General features: G+C 33.5%; 3 protein-coding genes across 3 annotated transcripts; 2 read left to right on the plus strand and 1 right to left on the minus strand.

Annotated features, from left to right (window-relative positions):
* Positions 1-87: 87 nt before the first annotated feature.
* On the minus strand, positions 88-3,864 carry LOC140744171 (uncharacterized). The gene is made up of 6 exons (XM_073075664.1): positions 3,690-3,864; positions 3,039-3,200; positions 2,255-2,455; positions 1,590-1,722; positions 1,013-1,173; positions 88-371 (listed from the first exon to the last, which is right to left on the minus strand). The coding sequence occupies exons 1-6, from the start codon at positions 3,862-3,864 to the stop codon at positions 88-90; spliced, it is 1,116 nt and encodes a 371-aa protein (XP_072931765.1).
* Positions 3,865-4,658: 794 nt separating this feature from the next.
* On the plus strand, positions 4,659-7,602 carry LOC140744359 (D-erythrulose reductase-like). The gene is made up of 5 exons (XM_073075926.1): positions 4,659-4,921; positions 5,019-5,271; positions 5,636-5,750; positions 6,338-6,540; positions 6,857-7,602. Exons 1-5 carry the CDS (start codon positions 4,870-4,872, stop codon positions 6,966-6,968), a joined length of 735 nt encoding a protein of 244 aa, XP_072932027.1. The 5' UTR covers positions 4,659-4,869; the 3' UTR covers positions 6,969-7,602.
* Positions 7,603-8,399: 797 nt separating this feature from the next.
* Positions 8,400-12,014, plus strand: LOC140744360 (L-xylulose reductase-like). Its single transcript, XM_073075927.1, has 5 exons — positions 8,400-8,733; positions 8,818-9,070; positions 9,314-9,428; positions 9,499-9,701; positions 9,993-12,014. Exons 1-5 carry the CDS (start codon positions 8,682-8,684, stop codon positions 10,102-10,104), a joined length of 735 nt encoding a protein of 244 aa, XP_072932028.1. The 5' UTR covers positions 8,400-8,681; the 3' UTR covers positions 10,105-12,014.
* The last annotated feature ends 406 nt before the right edge of the window (positions 12,015-12,420 follow it).

A 12,420-nucleotide genomic window follows, 5' to 3' on the forward strand; every position in this document is an offset into this window, starting at 1 on the left:
TTGCTGTCTCCGCGCGATAACTCTGAACAAAGAATATAATGAAATTTATCTACCGATAATAAAAGTAACAATATTTATTATTATTTATTAAACCATGAAATTGAGTGTGTGTCTTATAGCGTGTGCCAACACAATTAACAATAGAGCCATAGGATGGCTGTGACACTCTTCTATAATGAGATATTTTAGTCTTTTACTTATTTCATTATGTCTTTTCACATTTTCCTCCCGTTGTCTTTCGATTCGGGTTTGATTTATCATGAAATTGTGCGTTTCGAATATGCACCCGTTGTCGTCAATCCAGCTTGCAGCTTTACGGAACCACTGATGTCGATAAAACTCCTCGTATCCTAATAAAGCACACAACGCCACTGCGAAATAAATGAAGAGACATAAAACATCAAATACGTAACATAACATAAAACATTATTCCTAACCACTAAAATTCAATATCAATCGGCTCACTAAAAATACAAAATAAATATGTAATTATACCTAAACGATGAAGCAGACGGGCTACCCGATGGAAACAGTCACCGTCGCCTATGGACATTTGCAACACCAGAGGAGTCGCCAATGCATCGCCGGCTTTGGAGGAGAGCTCCTTTTACACCTTTTTTGAAGAGCCCCATGTCATAGCGCTTCGAGAATACCTCAGAAGGAAGTTCATTCCACATCTTGCACGTCCGTGGCAAGAACGTCCTTGCAAACCGAACCGTGGAGGACCGCCATGAGTCCAGTTGGTGTGGATGGAAGTTCATCCTTCGGCGAGTGGTGCGATGGAGGAACGGTGACGTAATATATATATGAACCGTATTATCAACTGCCTTTTAACGATTTTATATACGAGGCGACCATGTTGATCTTCAGGAGTAAGTAACAACGCATCTATAATACGTAGAATTGGTAATATAGATGTTCATGGGTTTTTGGTAGAAAATCGCATTTTTTGTTTCAAAAAAAATGCTTATTGTAACGATGGCATTTTAAATATGTAACAATAAAATAATACCATGTTCTAAGAAGAGATCCTTAGCGAAATATCCCCGACGAGCCAGATATACCGCCTCACGGTACATAAACGCACAAAGGGAGTCCATCAATTCAAGGTCCTCCTGCTCCGTTTGGATGTAACACCGTCGGCATTGACGCAAAAGTAGTACATTGAGAAGCCTATAAAAATATGTAGGCTCTTAAATAAAATTATCAGCAAGCCATGATGTGTTAATGTTAAGAACGGGTCTTTTACAATGACAATATTGCAATGATGCCTGAGTCGTCTCGACGAGTATCTAATGCCAAGCTTAGATTATAAGTTTACCTAGATATTCGCCGAATGCTGACGGTTCGACGCGAATACGAGTAGGTATGTAAATAACTTCCTCAGTACTCGCTACAACGATCGTCTTCTCTGCAGTATGTAGGCTTTTCAACGAGTATCAAAAAGCTACGCGCCTGTATTCGGGTCCAGAGTTTACATACTCGACATCTTCCAACGACATACTCGGCGAATTGTTCGCTAGTATTTTTGCCTTAATTCTCCTTAAAGATTCAATTTTTAAAAAATGGGTGTTCTGACTCTATCTCACCTATGGCTTAAAGCATATGCAGCTGAAGGAGACGACAGCAGAGCTTTCCGGCAATAAGGATCAGGTCGACACGGTTTCATCTCTGATAAGTGTATGGGTTCCGGATTGTACATGATATGTGAAATGCACTCGTCTATGCAACAAAACAAGAAGAAGAAGATTTTTTTACGTAAAATTCAATATCAAGCAATCATCAATTGATTAGTCAATTATTAGTCAGTATGTTTCGACCGTGTAGGACCATCGCATCAACCCTGTGTGTCGTGATTCGTGAATCAGTTCCGTGTTTCGATGGAAGGGTATGGCTATGAATACGGGCTGACTTACACATAATGCAACCAGCTTTGTCCGCTAGAGTATACTCTAATTTATGATTGGTCTAAGGTCTAAGGTCTAAAACCTGTTGTATATGGAGTTGGTCATTGGTTAGCATTTATCATCAAGTACCTGCAACCTCATATTAAAAAAAACTTAGGGCTATGTTACGATTTTAATGCAGTTACTGCAAGACTCTGAACATCTCTCTGAACAACTGTGAACATTCAACAAGTAATATTTTGAATGTGTTCTAAGAACTAAGTGACTATTCTACATCGGAAGGAATTTATGGCATTTTTTAAAGACAAAAAAGATTTAATTGTACATGTAGTTGTATAAAACCTTACCTGATTCGACAATATTTACAAAAAATAAATCCATGACTTCAGAAATATAGGCGTACTTTTCTCTAGCAAGTGTTAAAGTATCCATTTGTTCAGAATACGAGTGCATAGAAATGTTACTATGTATCCACTTGAGCATACGTCCTTTATTGAAATTTTCTATGGAATATACCTGGGCCGTATCGTCTCTAAGCAGTTTAGCCACTGAAGTACAAAGTATGTATTAAAAAATCTACTCAAGCAATAAATATATTAATAGTCAACGAAAAGAACTACAGAGTTTAAAATTATCGTAAATAAGCTATTTATTGCTTTAGTTTTCAAATAAAAGCTTGTTACATCCTCTCTCTGTTGTATCTCTTGTTAAAATAAGGGATAGGTAAACAGAAATGCCAAAATAAATCTTAAGCAACAAATAAAAAATAGGTAATAATAGATAATGATTAGGTAATTGAATGTTTTTGAAGGTGCTAGAGCCCTTCGTGGTTCGACTCCGGCAGCACCGCCGCACCTATTTCTGCCTAATAACAGCAGTGTTAAGCGGTGCTGTGTTCTGGTTTGTAGGGTGTACTAAAGGAGAGATATTTATCTGAGGCGTTCCAGCTTAGTCCTCAGGGGTAGCAGCGCATCTGTGGCCGACCGCAGGAATATCCAATCCTATCTGGGGTTTATTATAGATGTCCATGAGTGGCAGTAGTCACTTACCATCAGGTGGACTGCATGCTCGTCTGCTTCTCCAATATTAAAAAAAAGGTAAAGAAATAGGTTATCAGCATTTAACTTTTACCTCGATTTTCTAGTGTATTAAAATCGTCACCATATAAATCTTTTATCGTATGCACGTAATTGGTAACAAGTTCTTCGCCTTTATGTATAATATCTTTTAAAATATTGTAATGCGTATTTGTCAATTTGTCACGGTAATCACGAATGGTCCTCTTCAGAAGAGCTACAAAAAATAAGACCTCTAAAGATAGGTCCACACAAAAAGCATCTTTTTTCAGCATAATGAGACAAATTGCCACCAATGTGCCGAACTGCCTACTAACTAAATTACGTATATAATATCGCAGTGTAGGTATTTCTACATAAGAAAATGATTTTGCGTGTTTTTAATGCTTGATCACAAGTAGTATAATTATTATTATTTTTATAAATAAATAACTTCTTTGTGTGTCCAGTATTTATATTAATTTTTTTTTCTTCGACATGCATTATTGATCTGTTTTCAACGACAATTAACTATTTAGGTACCTTCTCTAAAATATTTTTGTAAACAAAGATCACTGCCGGTAAATTTATGACATGAATTTTTGAATTTTATCGAATTGGAATTTTATTATCCTTGTTGATACATTTAACATAATAGGTATAATATTTTATACTGCCGTGTGGTGTTATAGTCAATAAGCCCCAACCCGAAATAGATAACTCTTACCTTTCATGAAAAACATTCCAAGTGCCCTATTAACATCTGTTTCATTTCTTCTTATTATTTCCTCATTAAAGTATTTCACTACCCGGTGCAAACTTATTGTATAATATTCTAAATCTGCTGCTGTTAGAACAACTTCTTCCGGTACCAAGTATTTTGTTGGAAACCTTTCACCCATATAAGAAGTTGGTGGAATGTATTTCATATTACGAGTGTACTCTATATTATCACTAACTGTATTTTGAATACATAGAAAAAGGATTATTTCTATGAACCAAAACATCTTAAATGTGGGGTCTTAGAGCGTACAACTCTGTAGATATCATATCAACTCATTATCAATCTTACCGTATAAAAATCGATTAACACATGACATGTTTTCATTAGTACTATAATTGGCGACCGTTGTTTGGCTAATTGTGTTTAAAGTGAAATAATAAATAACCAGTCAGTTAACACAAAAAAACATTACATTCGTATAATTAAGTAATAGACCCATAGATAACAGCCTAAATCAGGCCCCCTCGCTGTGGCTGGCTTTCGCTTTGCGTCACTAGTGAGAAAGCTCCTAGTAGTCACTTCCGATAGATATCTCTATCAATAGGATAGGACTGTAGTCCTTCCTGGGGGCAGTTACAAATGTGTAGTTATCCATAAGGATAAAATTATTTGTGTCTCCCATTCTTATTGCACCCTTAAATCAAGAACACAGGAGAACTCACACTTTATCTCAAATCTTGATGATATAAGACCAAAATAGTAAAATATGTTTATCGGTATTGCTAAGTAAAGAGTAAAGTATCCTATATAAGTTGCTAAGTGCCTTTAAAGTTGAGAGATGAAGAGTTCCACCGTTTATACATATTTCACCAATGGTAGACAACATAGACTTAGGACGTTAATATATTAACTATTTGTAGTGACAATGGCAACAAAAATGACAAGAATGTCAAGAATGACATAACATATGTGACACGGATGAATATTTGCATGAAAGACTGATTTGACTTGCGAGTGCGACATTTACGTTTGAGACTTTGAGTTAAGATTCAGAATAATCATACAGTTCGGATTACAGACGTTTTCTCCATTTAAGTTACTTGTACACGGTGTTCTTCACATGAACGTTTAAAATACGAGACTAGAAAAATCAAGGTTTAGTATTTACAAATAAATTGTTATCATGGAAATTTCATTCAAAGGCAAACGAATTCTCGTCACCGGCGCCGGACAAGGTTAGTCAGAAGTGAAATATTTACCCAGTCGAGGTTATAACTAATTTTAGGAAATATTAGGAGTTTAACGCTCTTATGTTCACTGTGTTGTATATAGGTATCGGTCGTGGAATAGCTATAGAGCTATGGCGAGCTGGAGCTAACATAGTCGCCTTATCACGAACCAAATCACACCTGGAAAGTCTACAAAGCGAGTATCCGTCTATAGACATCGTGCACATCGATGTTGCGGATTGGGAGGAAACCCGACGTGTCGTCGATTCGTTGGGACATTTTGATGCGTTAGTAAATAATGCGGCCATTGCGATATGTGAGCCATTCCTCACATGCTCGCCTGCTGATTTTGATAAGTATAAAAATTTTGATACATAGCATGCACTGTATAAAATAGTTTTAACAAGCTTATTTTTTCAAAAAACAATTGCGTAAAGCTTTTGAGAGATATTGATTTATTTCTTTCCAATCTAATTTTGAAAATATATCCAGAAATTTTATTGCATATGATTGATTTTTAACTAATTTTATAACTTCTAAACTTTATGGATTTAAAGATCTGTGTAAATTTCCTCATAGAATTTTAGCCAGTTCATAGACCATGTTTTAATATTAAAGCTACTAATCTATGATTAAAGCAAAAGATATTTGTCTTTTCTCATACACACAAGTTTAAAATTACACATATTTAACAGAGTTCATTGAAAACCATTCTTCCAGGACATTTGACATCAATGTAAAGGCTGTAATGAATATAAGCCAAGTTGTTGCAAGTAAGATGGTAAAGAATAAGACCCATGGAACCATAGTCAATATATCTTCTCAAGCTTCTAAGGTATATTACATGTCTATGTTTAAAATAATAGTTGAAAATGTGCTGTTTACATTTGACATACTTCTGCTTTTTTACTTTAGTCTCCTAAGCCTAGAATTATATGTAGTCATATATTATGGTAACTGATAATTATTTACAACCTATAAACAGTTATCATTGCTTGTTGATAAACTTTATATTGCTGTTTACATTGTTCCAATATTCATGGGTTGAATATTGGAACAATGTAAACAGCAATATAAAGTGCAAGTGTCCCACTGCAAGGCCCTACTTTCCTCTTAGAATGAGATGGAGTAAGGTAAATTCACCATACTATGGTGGTGATAATGCAGTGGTAGAGTCTTGTGATTTCTTTTAATAACTCTGGCATGTAACTTTCCTCACAATATTTCTTACCAGATTAAAGCATGTAATGATTAATTTCCAATATGCACATAGTTTCGAAAAATTGAGGTACATCACTGGGATCTGTACATTGTATACCAAGATTGTAGTCCGAATATCAAACCACTGGGTCACCACATTTTACATTTTTTATTTACATAGAAGTTGAAATGCAAAATGTAATCACTTCATATAAATTTCAGGCTGCATTGAAAGATCACGCAATCTACAGTGCATCGAAAGCCGCACTAGATGCACTTACTCGCGCAATGGCCTTGGAACTAGGACCACATGGTATAAGAGTGAATGCAGTTAACCCAACTGTCACCATGACTGCAATGGCAAAGGTTGGCTGGTCGGACCCCGACAAGGCTTCAGAAATGATCACTAAAATACCACTTGGAAGGTTTGAACCTTTATTGACATAATTTTACTTTCTCTGGAAAAATTTGTGATTACTCAACCACACTCCAATTACTTTGGCTCGTTAAGTAGTTTTAGTGTCCTATAAAATCTCATTATAATTGCAAATAAAATATAAATTATCTTTATATTTTATTTGCAATTATAATGAGATAGTTTAGTTTTGTACTTTGACTTTTATTCTGTTTAATAATATGACTTATTATTCCTATAAATTATTCTCAATGAAGAAGGTACCATATTTTTTTTATTTCCTGGTTACATTATTTAGTGAATAATTCAATAATTCTGTCTTGCAGGTTTGCAGAAGTGTCAGAAGTAGTGAATGCAGTACTGTTCCTCTTGAGTGATAAATCAAGCATGATCAATGGAGTTGAGTTACCCATAGATGGGGGATTCCTTGCAACATAACACAACAATTACATCTATATTTGCCATAATCAAGGCTCGAAAATTAGTTATGTCAATGCTAATATCGCAAATTTCATTTTTATATTTATCATATAAGATCTGTGTATTTCACCTTTTGTTGATTTAAGAACCAAAGAAATGTTATGTAATGTTTAATTTTCATATCATGAATTTTACTTGTATGTATTAACTAACTAACCAAAATATTGCCATTTGTCTTTAGTCTAGCTACAAACTTCAAAACTGTAATTTGAGTGTGAAATAATGTAGTATTACAGCACTATCTCTATATCGCACATTTCTTGGGAATGATATTAATTCCAATATGTGATAACTTTGGGCTTACAGTTTTTGCGAGTTTGTTTAAAGAAGGAACTGCCAATTCATTGCAGATTGCATTTTGTGTGTCTATTAAGTATAACTGTTTAAGATATTAACATGATAATATTTAATTTTGATACATCATATTTAATATTTACTTTCAAAAGCTTTTAAGTTTATATTCAAATTTAATATTAATGAATTTTATAAGCGCCTCTGTAATGATATTTAACTTAATATTGATTAATTGCCATGAATATTGTTGACGTTAAATATATTATTTTCAAATAAAATATGGTTTCATACTTTAATATTTTTTGTTCCCAATGTAATGTAGAGTGATTATACAGCCGTATACAAAAATTTTTACATGGGGTTTATATTATTATTTTTAAAAGATTTATAAAGGACACAACAATAAGTTGAAAATTATTTATTTTATTCATATCATAAACTAGCTGACCCGGCAAACTTTGTATCGCCTCAAAATCTATTTATCAAATATATTCCATATAAAATATAGCCTATGTTACTCGTGGATAATGTAGCTTTCCAATGGAGAAAGAATTTTTAAAATCGGTCCAGTAGTTTTTCATTTCGTTCATTACAACCAAACAAACAAACAAAGTTTTCCTCTTTATAATATTAGTGTAGACATGTCCTGTAGTAAAAAATGCATACACATGTCAAGTAGATTTACTTACTTTATTTTCCAAGTAATATTTTTACTCATGTGGACTACACCCGCTTTGCGGTATGCTTAAGTGTAGATAAGTTGTGAAATATGTGCGATAAAATAATGAACTCTAGAGACTTTTGCCTTGAACCGATATTTAGATAATTTAATAAGTAGGTACCTACATTTATTCTATTTACCTGTTGGCATATGAAATTCGAAACAAGTAGGATATCTTTACCTACACATACGTTGACTATCAACTATAGCCAGCAAATGAAATAAAAATCCTCTCTAAACAGATCTAAATTGACAAAGAGAAATATGTATTTATAATAATTTTGATGTCTATTGTGGTAACTTTTGATTTCCTTTGAGTGCATATTTCGATCTTCAATTTATATTTTTTGATAGTAGTAGGTAAACAGTAAAAACACATATTCTAAGCATAAAAAATATGGTTCTCGTTTTGTTTTCGAGATAAAACGGATGATTGTTTTAATAACAAAACCTATCTGTGATTACGTAAAATGTTTTATAACATCTTTAAGCGAAGCGATAATAACCAGGTTTACTGGATTGGTGGAATGAATTGATATGGAAACGTGCTGATAAGTACGAGATATTCACGTACTTGAGAACGTTTTGATTTGCTAACTTAAAAACAAATACGTGTCGAATTGTGAGATTTTCTCGGCGTTTTGAAATCGATTGAAATGGACAAGTTCTTCGAAGGAAAACGAATATTGGTTACAGGGGGATGTACAGGTAACCACTATGGTGCAATTTAAAATATTGTTTTTTTTTTATAAACTGCCATGTCATCTAGATACACTCAATTGTTTACTACAGGTATAGGGCGTAGTACAGTGCTAGAATTATGGAGATGTGGTGCAGACATTATAGCTCTGTCGGATCAAAAAGAATCTTTGAATCAGTTAAAGATTGAATACCCATCTATAGAAATAGCGTGTGTGGATCTACGTAACTGGGATGAAACAAGTCAGGTTGTCGACTCGCTAGGAATTTTTTATGGCCTTGTCAACTGTGCAGGAATTATAAAAAACGAGCCATTTTTGGAATGCAAACCATCAAGTTTTGATGAGTAAGTACATTTAGAAGAACATCTAATAGCAAGTAGATACATATTTGAAATATCACAATACGAACAAAATTCCATTAGAAAGTAAAGTTTAGTAAAATTTACAACAGGTAGGTACTTATAATGTTATTATCGATTTTGCCTACATTTTATTTGTCTACAAGTAAAATGTAGGTCGTCTAACTACTCGTTTCATATTGGAAGATAAGTAACTAGGTAATTGATTAATACAATTCATTTATTTAGCACGATGACCGTTAATGCAAAAGCCATCCTCAATGTCAGTCAAGTCGTAGCCAAAAAAATGATCAAAAACGGAATTAAAGGCTCCATCGTAAACATATCATCACAGGCTTCAAAGGTAAGATTTAACGTTACTCATTCTCTATTATTAAATTTAACTTACTACCTAATATTAGTAACATTTTCAGGTCGGTTTCAAAGATCACTTATCGTATTGTGCATCAAAAGGGGCCCTGGATGCAATAACTCGTGTCATGGCTGTTGAGTTAGGACCACACGGTATTAGAGTCAACACTGTCAATCCAACGGTAGTATTAACGGAGTTGGGCCGCAGGGCATGGGCAGATCCCAAAAAATCTGCTGAAATGCTCTCAAAAATACCTCTGGGCAGGTAATTACCTTGAGTACCTATTTAATTGAAGTAATATTTCTTAATTACTAAAAATCAGCCTCAGTAGGATATGAAGACAAATTGGTCGCACTTTCCATTGCTGCACTTCTGCTTATGTCAAAGGTCAGCCTGTACAGCTGATCTAGATAGAAACATAATCTATGCAGATTACTGCCCCCATATAAGGATATATTTATAAATCTACACTTAAATAGTGTTACAATGTTTTTCTTAGCATGTGTCGATGTATGTGTAATTTACACCAAATTCCCTGACTTCGTGTTTTTTCAGATTTTGCGAAGTAAATGAAGTAGTCAATGCTATAGTTTTCTTGCTAAGTGATAATGCTAGCATGATTAATGGAGTAAATTTGCCCGTTGACGGAGGATTCTTGGCAACATAATTTAATTTTAATAAATTATGAATAAAACTACCTTTTTTATTTTACTCAGTTTATTGTGCCAAATGAATTGATACATATTGGATATAGAAAACAATGCAAGCATAACAATAAATATATATATTAGAAGCATAATATAGCTATATCAACCAGCACACAAGACAGTACTGAAAACGTACAGTTGGCTAGTTATCGAAGTATACTTTACAACCATATAATTCGGGACATACATTCCTTATAAAATGATAATAGCTATATTTTCCATTGCGAGCATTGTTAAATAATATATCCTGTGTGCGAACAACTGTACCGTTAAATTAAAATAATATGGTGCTATACTATAACAATTTAGTCGCATTTTTATTATAATTTACTTTATATTCGGAGGGAACACTGACACATTCCCAGGACCTTAACATAGTTTTACATATCCCATAGAAGCTGCGAACATTTCCTAATTTCCTTATTCTACAACTACCAATTTGATTCGTTCCCTCCTTTAACAACAATATGTAAATTATTATAAATTTCTCCCAAATTTAGCCGTCGTTACGAATTATCGTTAAGTAAATCACGGATATCATAATATATAGCATGGTGTACACGACATCAGCTACGTAAATGTGGGACATTTGAGATATCGAAGAATAAAAGCCAAATAAGAATTTAACACTACAACAGTTATGTATTTATTATTTCCATTACCTAGGATATTGTAAAAAACAGTGTGTCGGCTTATCTAATTACCTTACAAATATTATATACAAAATTAAGTTCATAAAGTCTTTCGTCGGCCAAAGCGGACACTTAACGTTAGAAAAGCTATGATCTGCCGCGTTAAGCTAGCGAACCGCCCGCCGCCGGCGCGACCGAACATCGCATCCCTCGTCTTACATTAAACACGTCCTTAAATATTACTAAAACGTTATCCATCATTGAACATGAATTATGAACAAATTTCTTATAGTGAGATGTCATCCGAAACGATGAGTAGATAGTAATTGGCACCTCAGCTCAATATCAGTGAAACACGAGAGATTATGGACAAAATATTTATACGATGTTGCCTTAAGTTTCGATCGAAAGTGAATGATTATACAAAATGCTATAAAATACTGCTGACTAACTTATATTATGATTAAATGACATTTAATGATGCACGGGCATATTCAAACCTCTCAATATTTAATGGCATTATATTACTGATCCATTAAAATAAATCTTCGATGTGCTATTCCGATTAAAACCTAAATAAATGAATATTAAGAACTAAAACCTTACGGAATATCATGACAATTGGACCAATTTATATCCCTTTCTCAATACAATACTTTAACGCAACACTAATTAAATATATTTACAAAAAATTGAACCTAATTCTCAGTCATATTAGAGATGAACGGTCCAACATTCAGACCATATGACAGTGAGGTTACCACGCATTCCCATATGAGAAATATATTCGGTTAGTAATAAAAATACACAGCTCTTAACATAGGTTATATTTACAGAGTCGCATCACGCGTCGCTTCTGTTCACTACTGAACATGCCATACATTCCCAAACTATATTTCCTTTGTTTAAAATAGAGAAGTCTGATGAATCCTTTGTCTTGGCTTAAAATCATAGTTGTAAAGGAGAGGACTTTAGCGTTTTACATTAGATCACAGTTATGTAAAGAAGACAGAAAAAACGTTCTAATAGGAATGTGTAACTTTGTATTTCTAAAAAATCAAATATTTCTACATCAACACAAAATGTCTTCCACCAAGATCAATTACACTATAATTAACAAGCCCATGTTTAGAGACTTCAAAGAAAAAAAAAGTAATAATTTTCTTCAGATCAAACTTATCTAATTAAAACTATGGCAGTGACTGGACGTGTCAAACTGATAATCCGCATAATATAAAGCACTATATGTTTCCGTGTTAAGAGTACTATATATTATACAGGTCATCACCATACACCAGTAACTTCAAAATAAGGTTATAATGGTTTTAGGAAATGAAATTGTTAACTTAAAAAAAATACTTTGCCTTCTAAATCGTACATATAGTTGAAGTTATTTCATCGAACCAGTTAACCATAAGTATTCTATGGTCCATCCTAGGTTCATTCATTTGATGATTCCATAGTATTGAAATAAAATTGACTGTCAAGTATAAAAAATGTTGGTGTCTTCAAATTTGTAATATGTAATATATTGCAATTCCGAAAATAAAACGAAACACAGGTAACAAAAAATGGAAGACAAAAAGTTTTTGGTCGCGACTTGTAAGAACTAAAAAAAAAAGAGACTTAGAGAAAGTAGAAAAC

Source organism: Epargyreus clarus, unplaced genomic scaffold (genome assembly GCF_041222505.1).
Source record: "Epargyreus clarus isolate Ecla_fem2 unplaced genomic scaffold, WU_Ecla_fem_2.2 ptg000008l, whole genome shotgun sequence".
NCBI classification, from domain to species: Eukaryota; Metazoa; Arthropoda; class Insecta; order Lepidoptera; family Hesperiidae; genus Epargyreus; species Epargyreus clarus.